Below are 17,195 nucleotides of genomic sequence, written 5' to 3' on the forward strand. Positions count from 1 at the left end.
CATACGTACGCCCCTTATCAGAGCGTTGCTGTGACTGGGTGTACCGTTTGGGAGTGGTCTTTGTAAGAATGGACAAAGACTTGGCCGTTTCAGAGCTGTTTTTCTTTTTATCCAGCTCCTTGTCCGTTGTGGAATGGAAGACGTCACCCCCTTTGAACAGACGTTACTGGACATCTGGGTTGAATTTCGGAGCACAGAGCCAGGCCATTTTTCTCATGTCCGTGGCAATACAGATGACACGGCCAGAGGTATCAATGTGGGCCACGGAGGACTCCATGAAGTCCTGCGCCATGATTTTGGCCTCTGCCAATCCTGCCTTGAATCGCGATTGGCTCTGCGCCGGAAGCTCTGGGAGGAAATCCGCAATTTCCCGCCAGAGCCTCTGGTTAACAGCTGCCAGCATGGCATCCGCGTTGGCTTGATGCAGGTGCAAGGACACGTTGGAATACAGCTTCTTCCTGTACGCCTCCAAGATCACCTTGCCTAGCAGCGCCGCAGGACGACTGAAGCTTTGAGTACAGTGATGCTGCAGCGATCACCAAGGAGTGTGGCTGAGGATGGGCCGATAGTAAGATTGTATCCCCTTCCATCTGCCCGTACTTGGCATCCAGGCGTTTCACCAGCTGGGCTGAGTGGGGCTCGAGCCAGCCCTTTTTGGCCAAGGCAACTACGTCCTTCTGTATCAGAATCCCTGTTCTGGCAATGGGACGTAGCGTGAGGACTTCTGCAAGGACCCCCTCTGATGGTTGCTTGACCTCAAGCTGAGGAAGGCCCAAGTATTCTGCCAGCCCTGCCAGGCGTTCGTGGAAGGCTTTGGCTGAAGACGGTGTGTCAGGGTCCCCCTCCTCATCTGTGTCCACTTGCAGATCCGGAGGGTCCGGCACCGGAAGGGGAGTGCTAGGAGCCAGGGGACGCCGTACGGGGACCAGAGCCCGAGGCTGTGGCGGAAGCTGGTGCTGGGGCCTGAGGTGCCGGCGGAACAATTGGAGGGAGCAAGTCCCTGATGGCGTCCCTGAGGATGGCCCCATCTGTGGAGATTTCATGAGCCCGAGGAACTTTTCAAAAAACCTGTCCTCACAGGCTGGATTGGTGGTAGGCGATATTGATGGGGTAGCGGGCGGATGCTGGAGCTGTTGCGTGCCCTGCCCATATGGACACAGCAGGAACCTGCCTTGCGCAAAGGATGGATAAGCTGTAGACCGCATACCTGGTTGACACCAGTCCCACCTCGACACACTGTCCTCAGCCTGCCTTCCCTGGAGGGGCGTCGGCCGAATGTCTATTTTCTGGTGCGGCGGCCATCTTGTCGAGCTGCCTTCCAGGTGCCTGCATCGTGTTGCTCGGCTCACTGGGCCCCACCCAGGACTCTTGAGTGTGGATCATGGGGCCTACACTGTTCCTCAGGCCTAGGCCTGGTAGGCGTTACACCCTCGGTAGATCTGCCAGTAGAACTGCATAAAGGCGCCCCCTCGGACATACTGCCGGTACTAGGGTGTAGCCCCTCGAGTGAAGACCAAGTAAAAGAACCTTTCAGTCCCTCAGCACCCTCACTGGGAGGATCTGCAGATTCCATCGGTCTCTCGGCCGGTAGCCGATATAGCCTCGGTACTTGTGCTGGTACGAGGACCTGCGCAGGCGAGTCCTTGGGAAGGAGACTCCCTTGCGGGAGGGGTGGAGGGGGGCACTGGTCCTCTGGAGGCAATATGTGGAAGAGCTCCCTCCACCTGGCCAGTCTGTCCTTCAAAGACCTCGAGGAAAGCACATTGCACGTGGTACAAGTTTGCCAGCCATGGTCAGGGCCAATGGGCATGGGGGTCTTTAGTCGGCATGAGCTTGTCGCAGGATGGACACCTGCTGAACCCTCTAGATGTCGGCATGCGCCGGGGAGGAGCGTGACACCTGAGGACCGAGTACCTGAATGATAAAAAGACAAAAAAGACAAAGAAGTATCAGCACGTGGAATTACATGGCCGAAGCCAAACCCAGGAGCGATGGTGAATTCGGCCCATTCCAGTCGACGCAGAAAAGGTGACTGGGGTGTGCGCCGGAGGGCAGCACATGTTCCCAGGGCGGCACCCCGGCGTGCCTCTAAATGGAAAGGGGAAGGTTTTTTCTGGTGAAAAAGGTTCCATCTCCCGTCCCTCGCAAGGGACGCCCATGCAGGATGGAGGAAAGGGGACAGGATGTAAGAGTAAAAAAGGTTACCACTCATTCAGGGGAACAGACCAAGAATACCAAATCCAGCAAAAAGTACTCGGGGACTCCCATGTGGAGGAGATTTTGCATAAAAATTAAAATCTACCCTAACAGCAGGTGCGAGTGTTGTGGTACTGTGCAGTCCACCGCCGAGGTCGCACTACCGGCCACCAGCTTTCCACCACACTCAGTTCCCAGGCCAGTACTTAAGTGCTCCCTCTATTCAGGGTTTAGACGGCCCTATATTCCTCTTCTGTGTTCTCGGTTCCAAGTTTGAATTTCCCGGGCTGGACTACTTTGCGTGCTGGTACACTATCCCTTGACTCGCCTGTTCCCAGGATTGCACTCACTGTCTTGAAGTCCCTAGTCAGTTTTTATTAGACTTCTGTGACCGTTCCTCCACAGAAGTCTAGACCGTTCCTCTTTCTTCCCAGGGTCACTCTTCATGGCTCCCCCTGTGCCACTTCTTCCCAGTACTGTAGGTGATCTTCGTGTCAGTCATACGATTTGTATTATTCCTACTATTCCTCCTCGCAGTAAACTTTACTGGGATACCATCGAAATAACAAAAAGTGCTATTTAGAGGGGGGGTGGAACGATAGTGTGTTTGAGTATGTGAGGGTCAGGGTGCTGTGTCAACTTCTACCCAGGTGGTCTATGGGGTAGGAGGATGTATAGGTGGTGGGTGGAGGGTTGGTATACCACATTCTCCCTAGATGTATTCCCTTGTCCCCAGAAGGGGAGTCTCTCTGCCATCGAGTAGCAGCCTTGCCTCCTTGGCATAATGGGAAAGGGCTGCCCCTCAGGGTGAAACAAGGGCATCTACGGATTACTCCCCCTCCCCCCCCTTTTCATGAGGAGTTGTAGATGGGGATGATTGCCATAACTCCTCTATGCAGCTGAAACCACTCCAATATGTAGGGTGCTTCCTAAGAAAGCGGGACCGGAACTAGGCTTTGGTACTTTGTCATTGGACAGGTGCAGGAGACCGGGAGGTCCCCATTGTGGGATCCAGAACATCAGCACTAACAGAAGGACATGCTGAGGATTTTCTTTCGGGTGTTGGTCTTGAAGACAATTCAGGATTTCGACTGGAGTGTGAGTTCAAGTCCTAGGGGCATAGGTCTTTTTATCCTTTGATTTCTTGTGCTTACAGAAACTTTCCTGATCTGTGTCTTGTGGCACTTCAGGGCCCTTTGGTGGTTAAGGGGGTGGGGGCAATAGGAGGAGTATAATAGGACTAACAGCTTAGTCATAGATTGATGCACTGTATTTGCATTTACTGTTCGCTTATTAGGCGCTTATACAGCAAGTCAATTCTGTTTCAAAGAGCCCACTGGGCAAATGAGATGGAACAGGGGGATGAGAAACATTTAAAAAAATACATTAAAAAAAATGTAATCCAGTGTGGTGGGGGTGGGGGCGACAAACCTAATATGCCTTGTGAGTGTTCAGAATGTCCAAGTGCAGAAGGGAGAGTGTATGGGGGAAGGTGCTGTGGTGCTCATGGGTGAGCAACAGGTGAAGTGCGAGCCTCCAGGAAGGAGGGTGTGCCGAGGCAAGTGCTGAGGATAGACGGAAGCTGGGGGCGATTTTGTGTGGGAGGTCAGGGTCCTAAGGACACACAAAGGCCCTAGACACCAGTCAAGTTTGAGATTAGCAGAGGAGAGATTGGGGGGGGTGAGCGGTAAAGTGGTAAGTCTTGAGGAGCTTCCAGAATTTTATAAAGTCCTGCTCAAGACGAAGAGGGAGGGGGAGGCTGTTAAAAAGAAGGAAGCCAGCTGAGGAAAGCGATCAACGACCTGCCTTGTGGATGATAGAGGGATTTTAATTTCATCCGTGAAGCAATCGGGAGCCAGTGAAGACTTTTTAGGGCAGGAGAGACGAGGTTCCTGGGCTTGAGGCCAAGGATAAGTCTTGCCGCCCTATTCTGGATTAGCTGGAGAGGTTGCAGAGTGGAAGAAGGTAGATTCAGGAGGAGACTATTGCCCTGGTAATATTGAGCTTCGGGGGGGGGGGGGTGAGGTAGGGGGGGATGGGGCAGGGGGTGAATGTGCATGTGAGATTCTATAGGTATTGGACTGCGTTTTGGGAGGTAGGATTGTGTGTGGTGGGAGGTAGGTGGTTGTTTCGGGGAGTCAATTAGTCGAGGGGAGTACACAAACAGGAGTACAAGTAGTACGGGAGGAGAAGTCCATTTAGGCAAACCTCCACGGGTAGGTAATTCTACACCTGAAATGAATTTGGGGTTTGTCTAGTAGTTGTCGTGAAATTCATTACTCTCTTTCACTTGTGTGAAATCAGACAAGAGGCCATTTCCAAGCAGTTGGGTGCATTAGGGTTTCTGGAAAGTTTAGAAGCACCTTCCGTGGGGCGAAGTGGAAGCAATTTGGTGCATTGTCAGGTGATATTCCACTTCTGGATTGATGAGGTTCATCATTGATGAGGTTCATCAAAAACCCTTGTCCTTAGTGGTTTGTTGGTTATGTGATCATTTGTGGGTTTGGTAGGAAGTGCTGGAGCTTGGAAGGAAGGAAAAAGTGGATCCCTCCAAGCCTCTTCTAGTCGAATTATGGTACAGTTACAACTACCCTGTTGCTTGATCAGAATGTTGAATGGTATGTAGTGTAAGAATTGTCTTGTGATGGATCCCAGGCCCCAGTCATAGAAATAAGCTCTGCAGAGTTTTGAAGTTGATGCCTATTTTTGACTGAGAGCCAGTGCAGAGTGTTGGAGTAATGTCTCACATGTTTTTGGTTTCAGACGCAGTGTAGCTGCAGAGTTTTGAACTCTAATCTGCCAAGTAGTTATTTGGGAGTCCAAGGTACAGGCTGCTGACTGGGTAAAGAACAGCCCTACGATAGTGATCAAGTGTGTCATAATTTAACAGTGCAGTCCAGCTACAGTAATCCAGAGGTACCGAGAATGAAGCCTAAAGCACTACATTCTATGGGAATATGACAGCCAAGCAGAGAGGTCTGATTGCTCAGAGTGCACAAAGAGAAGCTTGCCTTGCGGTCAATCTAATAAACCCACTTATCCTTCATACACCTAAGTAGCATTTTCTGTCAAAGTGTGTGCTCCTCAGATGCATAGAGCATGAAGACTGCACAAACGTAGCATTGTAGTCTTTGCTGGATTTGTTCACACAAGAGGAGGCACATTTATCAAAATGCACCTGTATTATGCAGAGGGGATTGAACACACTGGACTACAAAAAATAGTCTGCACATTTGAACAAGACATCACGCAATGCTAGAATTTAGTCACAGTTTAAGGTGTGCTCAGAGGTCAATGCGCGACAGAGCTGAAAACACTGTCTTTACAGCATTTATTATAGAACTCTAACTTATGGCTGCTTTAAAAGGGACCACTTTTTGTTTGCACACATCTTTCTGACAGTCCATTTTGTTAAATTTTTCCATCCAGGGGGTACAGGCAATTCCAGCTATGAAGCCAGATAGTAAATAAAAAAAAAAAAACATTTTATTTACATTGGAGATCCCCCGTCACGAGTTACTCAGTTTTCATGATTATTAATTAAGTCCATAATTATATAAATTAGGCGATAAGTACTGAGCCGGCAGGCCATTACTGTGCCAGGCAATGCCACTGGGGCACATAGTTAAGGAAGCCCCAGGGACATTACCGGACGAGGTAATGGCCCGCCAGTGAGGGGCTTATTGCCATTAGTACCCTGGCCCATTAGACCGGATGTACTAATGGTCTTTTTTTGGTTGCGCGTTGCGTTTCTCAGCCGGAAAAAAGGGGGGGCAAGTCTGCTGCGGACTGATACGTAGTCGGTTTTCCCTTTCTGTGGCAGCCATAATAAACAAAGAAAATGGCCGCCATGGAAGGGGAGAAGGGACTCACTGTAGTAAAAAAGGAAGACCAGTGCGAGGGACACGCTGTACCATGTGCAGGCGTACTGGTAAGGTAAGGCTCGCAAACGCACCAATCAGTGCTTTTGTTTCAATTTTCATTTGGCGCGCCAGGTACCAATGATGGATAGAGCATTCAAGTCATAGGCTCCTGGGAGAACACAGTGCTGAAGAAAACATTTATCAGAATAAAAAAAAGAAAATAGGATAAACATCTTGATATATCAAGTAGCACTAAAACAATGGTACAGAAAATATCTAATAGGACATCCATACTACCATATATTTATGAAAATGCATAGCACAACACATTAAGACAAATGCCACTTACGTCATAACTTCTTTTAATGATTCAATAGCTTTCTCCAAGGTTACTTTATCAGGGTTGTCATCAGATGTATGTTTCTTTAGGTCTAAAAAGGCATACAAACAAGTATAATACGATTAAAGCAAGTCAGACATAAGCAGCGTTGGCTGATATTCTCAGGACCATGTAAGGAGTAAGATTAAACTTCAGATATAATAGGTTTATGCCTGACGATCATCATTCAGTTGAGTTCTATATCAATTCTTACTGAAACATTTCAACTATATATATTGTCCTAGCTCCAATTTCTACTGGAATCAAAATATCTACAGCATTTAATTTATAATAAAATTAAAAGTCTATTTTAGTAGACCCAGAATATTTTGACTGCATTAATTTACAACTAAACTACTACAAACACCACACTGTTTTGGTGGGATGTGCTGGATAAGGAAATCACTGAATACTTCATGTGCATATTAAAACAACCCTAGGGGTAGTCACTCCGGAGTACAAGGTACGAGCGAGGATGCATGCCTGCTTTTTAGCCGCTCCCTTCCAACCATAAAGCTTGAACAGGCGCAACGTCCACTCATTAACTCTTCCTTGTATGGCTGCGATTCGTGGAGCTCCGTCAGAGTAACCCCCAGACTAGCACCTAGTATGGTGGGATTGGGAAAGTAGCCCTATGCCCAGTTTATGTACTTTCAAACTCCTAGATTTCTTTGCATCAGGAACTGTACTGGCCTGTTGGCTTTACCAAAATCTTGATATTGGGAACTTTTAAGACTTCAAACTCCAATAGACAGGTATTTACCAGGGACATTTAAACATCAGTCACTAGGCAGGTAGATAATATAGTTTAGTATTGCATTTTTTCACTTAACTGCATAGTTTCACCTCTGTCAATCTTGAACTGCCTATACTGTTTGAAGTGTGAATGGACCAATATCTAAATCTACTGTTGTGGTACGCACACCTCCAATTTAAGAAAGAATTCTAATGAAGTAGGTATAGATCTACGTATAGTTCAGGTGCTAGGGGAGATGTATACAGCCCTGGGATTATAAGTGGTTTCTACAGAACTAAAACAAATGTCCTCAAGTAACGGACACTACCGTCCACCTGCACATCTTAATTACTGATAATCAGTCGTCCATTAAATATGTTCATATCAATCAGTATCCGTTGCTTTAGAGTTTTATAATCAATACAGATTCACATATATTCCAGAGTCAAATCAACAAAAAGTGTTCAACACGTTTCGGGGTATCCCTTCATCAAGAGCATAATTCTCTTTTACACTTTACTCTTCTGTGTGTTTCAATCATCTTGGAAATGAAACCGAAAAACAATGATAATGAGGTTATCCATCAATGTATCTTCAATTATTGTGGCACAATATCCTGAATCCTTAATGGCAATCTGTTCGCATTTACCTGGCTGACTCTTGATTTATGTAAATTTGTCAGATGTACAGCTTCAAATTCATATGTGGTTCGCTCATACTTCTGCATTCACCTTAATCTGTATGGTGATAGAGCAGAATGTAGGCTTACTCTTAAGTTGAGGCATTAAGTGTTTAAAAATATCGAAGTGGTCAACTTCTTACCTCTTTGGCGATAAATATGTGGTTCCAAAAGGAATCTTCAGAATGGTATGATCAATATTGATAGATCAGCAATCAAACTTAGTAACACTCCTTAGCCATCTATAACAATATATAATAATCTATATGTAGAGATCTGAAACCTAAAATGTACACTGAATCGACAAACTGCTAGTCTTCATGCGACAATATTCCAGTATCAAATTGGTTAACTCAACCTTACTCTGTAGGGTGGCAAGGTGTTGATCCTGAAAGGTTATTTGGGTAGCAAAATGCCAATCAATCATGTGCTGTTAAAAAACAAATCATGTTGTGGCAATCAAGCTATATGATACTTCTGATCAGTTCAGTGCAAGATATCCAAGCACTTGGGGGTGAAAAGTCACCCCTTATACTTCAATTTTTTTCTTACCTTAAGAATTCACAAGGATCTCGAACAGCTCTCCAGTTGTACTCACGGTAAAAACCTCACGATTGCAGACAAGGAACAAGTTACTTACCTATAACTGTTGTTCTCCAGCATGGGTCTGGCATGGATTCACATGCTCATGAATATTCCCCATCGTCAGGCTGGGAATTCTCAGTAAAGAAAAAACTCAGTTTCGTTTCTGAACTGTCTTTCTACTATTAACCAATCACTGGTCTCTGGGTCATACTGTCCCCAGCCAATGAATGCCCTCTACCTAAGCCCCTCCTCTGGCAGCCATCTTCAGATTTTTACCGCACGTTCAAGTGTTGGGAGTCCTCGTTGTTAGCCCTCAAGCTTTTGCTGTGTATTGAGTTTTTTCGAATAGTTTACTCTTATTTTTTCGGTCAATTCGAGCCTCAAGCTCCACAGATTAGTCTTCCGATCAACGGGGACCCGTTTCAGAATTTTCTATGCCCCTCAAGGGCGGATTTTCATACTGTCCCCAGCCAATGATTGCCCTCTACCTAAGCCCCTCCTCTGGCAGCCATCTTCAGATTTGGTAGCACATAAAGTGGCAGTAGGACCAAGAGAAGAGCCGCAGAGGGATTGGAAGGAGGGTTTGCATGTGAATCCATGCCAGACCCATGCTGGAGAACAACAGTTGCAGGTAAGTAACTTGTTCCTTCTCCAGTATGGGGTCTGGCATGGATTCACATGCTCATGAATACAAGAATACATAGGAGTACACATACGCAAACCACGGGAGGTGGCAAGGCTCAATATTAAGCATCTTTTACCTCCTCATCAGGCTCACCTTCAAGCAACCAGGTTGCGCAGCACTGCCTGGCCGACTCTGGGCTCCTCCCTGGAATCCCAGTCGACGCAGTAGAATCTCGTGAAGGTGTGCATCGACCTCCACGTAGCAGCCCTGTAGATGTCCAGCAGGGGCACACCAGTCAAGAATGCCGCAGTAGCAGCGATCGTTCTCGGACGGCCGGGCAACGGTCGGTTTGCCAACCGGTGACAGTGCATGATGCAGCTGGAGAGCCATCTGGAAATGGAAGCCTTCGAGAGCGCCTTCCCTTGGTTCCCAGGTCCAAAGTACACAAACAGCTGTGATGTCTTCCGCAAACTCTTCGAGCGGTCCACGTAGAACTTCAACGCTCTAGCCACATCCAGCGAGTGCGAAGTCCTCTCAGCCAGCGTGGCTTGTTGAGATGGAAGTCCGACAGCACCTTGGGCATGAAGGAGGGGTGCGTCCTCAGCACTACCCTCGTCTTGTGGAATATCAGGTATGGAGGTTTAAAGGAGAGGGCCTGGATCTCTCCCACTCGTCCTGCGGAGGTGATGGCCACAAGAAACGCTTTTTTCCACGATAGGAACTTCAGCGGCCCTGAATGTAAGGGCTCGAATGGGGGACCCATGAGTCTGGTCAGCACCACGTTGAACTCCCACGCCAGGGCTGGAGCCTTCCCCAGCTGGAACGAGCGGAACAGTCCTTTCATGAACTCCTTCACCAGGCGGTGAGACCACAGCGACGACCACCCGGAGTTCTGGTGTAGCGTGAGATAGCCGCCAGGTGGATCTTGATGGAGGCATGCGCCAGCCCCACCTTGGCCAGCGACAGCAATTACGGCAGCACTTGATGGGCAGTAATCCGTAGAGGGTTGATCTTCCGTGCACGGCACCAGACAGAGAACCTCTTCCACTTATGTCCATAGCACTTAAGAGTCGAGGACGCCCTGGCATTTGCAAGTACCTCCTTGCAGTCCGCCGGGATATTGTAGCCTCCGAACAGTAGTGCTGCAGGAGCCAGGCCTGCAGGTTGAGCGATCCCAGGTCGTGATGTAGGATGGTGTCTCCTTACCTGGCGAGAAGATCCGCGTCAGTCGGCAGTGTGCCGGGGGGGCGGGTGGGGGAAGCGGGGGGCGCGCCGACAAGTCCAGAAGGTCTGGGAGCCATATCTGCCTCGGCCACGCCGGTGCGACGAGGATCATCCTGCACCTGGACCGTCTAAGTTGACTGATGAGTTGAAGAAGCAACGGCGGGAACGCCTACAGGAACAGGCCGTCCCAGGGGAAGGAGAACGCATCTCCCATGCTTGGAAACCTGCTGGCAAACCTCCGGCACTTGACGTTCGCCGCTGTCGCAAACAGGTCGATTTGGGGCCTGCCCCATCGTCAGAATAGGAGATCCACTTGATCCTGCCGAAGCTCCCAGTCGTGGCAAGAGCGCAGCTCCCTGCCGAGTGAGTCAGCGACAGTGTTTTTCACTCCTGCCAGATGAAAGGGTACCAGGAATATCCCCTGGGCGACAGCCCAGTGCCGCAGATCCTGCACTTCCTTGGATAGGGCTGGGGATCTGGTGCCCCCCTGCTTCCGGATGTAGAACATCATGGTGGTGCTGTTGGTAAAGATCCGTACCACTTTGCCCTTGAGTGACGGAAGGGAAGACCCGAGGGCCCAGAACACGGTTCGGAGCTCCAGTACATTGATGTGCAGGGACCTCTCCTCCGGGAGCCAAAGGCCTCTTGTTTGGAGATCGCCGGTGTGCACTCCCCATCCCTCCAGGGAGGCGTCCGTAGTCACCGTTTCCTGGTGTATTGGGGTCTGGAAGTCCATGTCCGCCGCGAGATCCGGTGGTGGGGCACCCCCACGCATCGCCTGACGGAAAGTCTTGTTGAGGGAGATCTTGTCTTCGAATCTCCCCACCACTTGCATCCAACAGGTGTCGAGGAACTCCTGCAGTGGTCGCAGCCTTCACAGGCGCACAAGGTAGATGCAAGATGACATCATGCCGAGCAGGGACTTGATGGACCTCACCCTGGCCACTTCCATGGTCAACAGCCGTTGTAGCTTGCCTAGTATTGCCTTCGTCCTCTCCTCCGACAGTGATGCCAACCGTGCCACTGTGTCAAGCCTGGCTTCCAGGAACAGGGCGTCCTGCGATGGTACCAAGTGAGACTTTGCAAAGTTGATCAAGAATCCCAGTTCCGTTAGCAGGCGGACAGTCTTCGCTGTGTGGTCGACGGCGAGTTCGCTTGACTTTGCTCAGATGAGCCAATCGTCCAGGTAGGGGTAAACGTGGATCCCCTGCAGGCGCAGCTGCGCCGCCACCAGTACCAAGCACTTGGTAAGACCCTTGGAGCCGACTTCAACCCGAAGGGCAGGGCCTTGAACTGGTAGTGCCACCCTTGGACCACAAAACGTAGGAACTTTTGATGTCCTTTGTGTATGGGGATGTGGAAGTAAGCATCCTCCAAGTCTAGCGATGATAGGAAGTCGCCTTCCTCCAGCTGTCCCAGCACGTGCTGAAGGGTAACCATCCGGAACTTCTGGGCTTTGATATATTTGTTGAGGCGCCGAAGGTTCAGGATGGGTCACCAGCCGCTGGTGGTCTTTCGGACAAGGAAGTACTGCGAGTATACTCCAGAGCCTCTTTGGGACAAGTTCTATCACGCCCTCTCTCAGCATGGCTCATACCTACAGAAGCATCAGTGGAATGTGGTTTTCTTTCCTGGCCACAGGAGGGAAATGGGGGCACTTTCTTTGAAACTCCAGAGTGTGCCCGTGGGCCAGGGCATCCAGCACCCAACAGTCAGTGGAGATGGACTCCCACACACCGACGAAGTTGCCAGCCGGCTTAGGTGGGGGGCTTAGGTGGGGGCCCGATGTCCGGGCCGGTTCAATCCTGTTTTTCCGAGGCCTTGCCACCCTGGGCTTCTTGCCGACGACAGTATCCACTGGTCTTGTTGCAGCCTCTGTAAGCTTCCTGCAAGCAGGAACGTGCAGCTTGGCTGTACGACGAACTGCCGCCGAATCCTTTGGAGGCACCTTGAGATTTGCCTCCGAAGGTCCGAAAGGACGGCCGTCGTTAATGAAGAGTGCCTAGAGCACGGGCCATCTCGGTGTCTGCTTTGATTGCCTGTAGCGACTCATCCACCAATTTCCCGAACAGGTTGTTACCGTCTAAGGGCATGTCCAGTACCCTGGTCTGCACGTCCTGACGGAAATCTATGACCTTGAGCCAAACGCGCAGGGAAACGCTGTTGCCCATCTGGCGAAAGCCGGTGTCGGCGAGGTACGTGGCCACCGTGATGGCGTGGTCGAAGCCACCTCTCCTTCCTGCAGCATTTCAAGGGCCTCCGCCCGCTTGTCTGGGAGGAAATCCAGGAGGGGAGCGATCTTGAACCACAGCTCCCTGTTGTAGCGTGCCACGATCGTGAGGGTGTTGGCCGCCTTGATGGTCGTCGCTGCCAACGAGATGACCCGTCCCATGGCGTCCAGCTTCTTCCCCTCACCATCCGGTGGGGAATTGTAAATTGATGCCGTCACCCCTACCGATTTCTTCTTGGCCGCCGCACAGACTCTGGGGATGGCTGAGCTCTGAGGCACATAGGAATGGAGTCAGGGACCCGGTACTACTCTTATCAGTCCCTCTTCGCAGGGGCCGTGGACGGGTTCTTCAGCAGGGACAGTCCTTCGTCCCAGATGTCGTTCAGTAACGGGACTGAGAGGACGGTCTTCCTCTTGGTCTCCCGACGCTGGTAGAGGAAACCTTCCTTCTGCTCTTCGGGGCACAGCTGGAAAAGCTCTGATGCCCTGGCAATCATGGCGTGAAAAGAGCCAATTTCGTCGGGCAGGAGGCCCGGGCAGGGTGTGATAGGGGAGCCATCCCGTCCCCCCCCGTCGTCCGTCCCCGTCTACGTTCCCGTCTCATCTCTCGGTGGAGGGGATGGAGGTGAATGCTGGAAGGGAGGAAGAGGCTGGATTCGCCTCCGCTTGCTCGGTTGGCTCACCGCTGTGGTTAAGGGCAATCTTGTCCTCATCTCCGTACACAGGGTCTGCAAAGCCATCAAGATTGTTCCTGAATTGTCCTGAGGCGTAGGCATCAGTTTCGACGGGCGCGACAGCTGGGGTGCGGGGTCCTCCATTTCCTCCATGGCTCCTTGTCGGCTCCACTGTTGCTCTCCACGTCCGCTTTGTCGGGATCCCTCCCATAGGCCTCAAACTTCTTGTATAGAATAGCTTTGACGCCAGGCAACTCATCCTCGTAGGTGGTATCTGTGTCCGTTAAGGCTACTGTGCCCCTCCCCCTCTTTCTCGTCCCAGGGGTCTTCTCGATCGGCTGGAAAGATGATTCCCTCCGAGGTGGCAGGGAAAACTCTAGGCCCAGAAGAGGTCTCCACTGGGGTAGCCTCCACAGGCTTTACCAGGGCTGACACGACTCCTTCAATCGAGGCCTTCGCCGGGTGAATCAGGGCCTTAACGACCTTTGAAGCGTCTGAGGCCTTCACCTTAGGGGAGGGTCACCGCCTCACCCGCCCCCCTTGGCTTTCTCTGTCGGGATCGACCAGGGCTTCTCCCGAAGCTTACCCGTTTAGCCTAGCGTTGGCTCGTGGATGATGGCGTCAGTGACATCGCGCCCTTCCTGGCAGCCAAGGAGCCCGAACCAACGGCGCTCCCGGTGCCTGTGGACTCAGTGCTTTGCCTTTTGTTGGGCCCCCATTGCTGGAGCACCCTCAAAGGTCTTGGACCGCTTGGACTACTACTTCTCACCTGCTGCTAGGCTCTTCCCCTGCAGCCAGTTGGTGTGCCGAGTACGACGGTCCTTCATTGTCCGGACGGACATGTTCTTACAGTACGCACAGTCCTCCACATGCGATTTGTCGGCGTGAAGGCAGTAGAGGCACCAGGAGTGCTCATCTTCCTTGAAGATCTTCTGCAATCCACATCCTGGGCAGTCCCTGAACAGTTTGGATCCAGTAGGTGTCGAATCTCCTTTGTCCTGGGCCAAGTCCGAATAGAGGAATGCCTCAAAGGTCTTCCGGAATCCTCCAAGTGTAATTCGATGAAAATCCGCCCTTGAGTGGTGTTGAACATTCTGAAACAGGTCCCCGTTGATCGGAAGAAGAATCGGTGGAGCTTGAGGCTCGAACGGACCAAAAAAATAAGAGTAAACTCTTAGAAAAAACGCAATACGCAACAAAAGCTTGAGAACTACAGCACAAGGACTCCCAACACTTGAGCGTGCGGTAAGAATCTGAAGATGGCTGCCAGAGGAGGGGCTTAGGTAGAGGGCAGTCATTGGCTGGGGACAGTATGACCCACTGACCAGTGATTGGTTATTAGTAGAAAGATCGTTCAGAAACAAACTGATTTTTTCTTTACCGAGGATTCCCAGCCTGACGACGGGGAATATTGATGAGCATGTGAATCCATGCCAGACCCCATGCTAGAGAAAATGGCTGATTTTTGTTTTCTGTGTTCACGTGACGTCATCGCGTCATGCTTTCAGAGAGGATGCAAACAAATCCAGGTCTACGAACCCCCAAATGCTGGAACAGGGGCAACAAGGAGTTGGTGTGCAACTCCCACTCGTAGTTGTTGAACCCCAAGAAGCTAGTCCGCCCTGCATTACGATCCCCGGGAGGTGGACTGCTGAAATCCCAATCGCCTCCCAGATCGATACAGCTTCCATGCAGGGGGCGGGAATGGGGACCGAGGTGAGGCGCAGGAGGGGGGGCGTTCGAGGCCACACGCTATACTAAATTTAATTCACATCCATGCAGCCATTTTCGTTTTGAGCTTTAGAGTGCCCCTGATGTCGGTGAGAACATCCCTCTATCACTACTCCTAGCCACTCACCTGCTCAGTCCTTACTGTAAGACAGCCTGATTAATGTTGCACACTTCTCCTTGAGGTTAAGCTTGGTCAATCTGTGCAATCATACCCATTTGACTCATAGGCGGTCCGATTTAGCCCCCTGTAACATGGTGAGGCTTAGCCAGCTTATGTACACACCTTTAGGTCTGTAACCATATGTGTATTCTTGCACTAATGTAAAATGCCCTTTCTGTAACTAGTGCCTAGATGCCTTAGGGCTTTGTGTGCTGAAATAAATGCAAAAATAAAAAAAATAAAGGGGAAGCTTCATTTTTCGCTGTCAAAGATTCAGGTACCGTCCCCATGTTGGTATATGCCCCACAATGATGGAGGGGACGGGACGTACGAGTATATTGATCATAGAATTCTGAAGATTCCTCTTGAAACCACATCTTTATATCTGATGTAAGAAGTTAGCAACTACGACATTTTCAAACACTTAATGACTCAACTTGTGAGTAAGCCTACATTCTACAGATTAAGGTGAATGCAGAAGTATGGGAGAACGACTTAAGAATTTGAAGTGGTGCATCTGGAAAATGTACATATATCAAGAGTCAGCCAGGTAAATTAACAGATACCCATTAAGGATTTATGATATAGTGCCATAAAAAACACGATAATTGAAGATACATTGATGGATATCATTTTGTGATTTATTTTCCAGATGATTGACGCACACTGAAGAGTAAAAACTCTAAAAGAGAATTATGCTCCTGATGAAGTGATACCCCGAAACGTGTTGAGCACTTTGTTGATCAACTCATGTTTTAATGGAATATGTGGAATTAAAACAATGGAATATATATGTGAAATCTGTATTGATTATACAATTCTAAAGCAACTAATACTAAATGATCTGAACATATTTAACATTTGACTGATTATATAACAGTAATTAAGGTGTGCGGGGGACGGGAGTGTCCATCACTTGGAGACACTCATTTGTTTTATATATAAGTGTAAAGGGAACTACATTTCACCAATTTCTTCCAGGGTCCATATTTTGACCCCTAGAGCTTTGTTGTGGAGAGGGCAGGTCTCCTGTGGCCTTCCAAGGGTCGATTGTTGCAGCTTCCACACACCTGTGAGGTAGATGAACAAGTTACTTTCTTACCTGGTAACGTTCTTTCGATGGGATGGTCCGACGACGTATTCCATATCTATGACATGTAATCACCACAGTTGTGCTGCTTCGGAAACTTTTCGGCGTCTGCGTCCTGCGTCGATGACGTTGATGCGCCGTCGTCGAGGACCTCCTCCGACGTCCGACATCATCCGATGTGATAAGGACGCACAACACCCGTAGCCTCAGTTGTAGTTTTTTCCCCCAGAACGTGTGACATTAGTCAACTGCCAGTCAGACACAAAGCCTTGCGGAACGTAAGCTGCAATCGCAAAAGAAATTCTGCAGCGGGGAAGGCAGTGCGGGAGCGATATGGAATACGTCGTCGGACCATCCCATCGAAAGAACGTTACCAGGTAAGAAAGTAACTTGTTCTTCGAGGGGATTGGGTCCTCTGACGTATTCCATATCTATGACAGACTCCCAAAGCAGTACCAGAGCAAGGAGGAGGGAAAGAATTTAGAATAAAAATTTAGAATAGCCAATCAAATAGCAGAGCAAAGGACCGCCTTGCCAAAGGCCAGATCCTGTCCCCGGATGGAATCGAGGGAATAGTGACGTACAAATGTATGTACTGAAGCCCAGGTGGCTGCATCACAGATGTTGCGAATAGGAACACCCCTCTGCAGGGCAGTAGATGCAGCCACACCCCTGGTAGAATGGGCTCGCAAGCCAGCCGGTGGGTCCTTACCCGCCAAGCGGTAACACTCCGAGATGGCCAAAATAATCCAGCGAGACAAAGTCTGTTTCCTCACAGATTGCCCCAAACGCTTTCCAGCGTAACCAATAAAGAGTTGATCGTCCACTCTGACCCGGGACATGCGTGAAACATAAAAGCTTAAAGCTCTCCTAGGATCAAGCCTACGGAGCCTCTCCTCTTCCTTACCAGGATGCGGAGGAGGATAGAATGCCGGAAGAACAACCTTCTGGGCCAAATGAAATTCCGACACTACCTTCGGAAGAAAAGGACGACGAACTCTAAGGACAACCCCGTCCTTGTGA

At 49.9% G+C, this 17,195-nt stretch overlaps 1 protein-coding gene across 6 annotated transcripts in view; it reads right to left on the reverse strand.

The window, feature by feature from the left end:
* Window positions 1-17,195, reverse strand: part of ECT2 (epithelial cell transforming 2) — a 1,267,500-nt gene that overhangs the window by 534,676 nt on the left and 715,629 nt on the right. For all 6 annotated transcript variants that reach the window (XM_069618731.1, XM_069618732.1, XM_069618729.1 and 3 more), the window contains one exon: window positions 6,409-6,490. In XM_069618731.1, the coding sequence (XP_069474832.1) occupies window positions 6,409-6,490 (82 nt within the window). The remainder of the gene's footprint in view (window positions 1-6,408; window positions 6,491-17,195) is intronic.

The sequence above is a fragment of the Ambystoma mexicanum genome, chromosome 10 (assembly GCF_040938575.1).
Source record: "Ambystoma mexicanum isolate Mex_15411 chromosome 10, UKY_AmexF1_1, whole genome shotgun sequence".
Taxonomy (NCBI): domain Eukaryota; kingdom Metazoa; phylum Chordata; class Amphibia; order Caudata; family Ambystomatidae; genus Ambystoma; species Ambystoma mexicanum.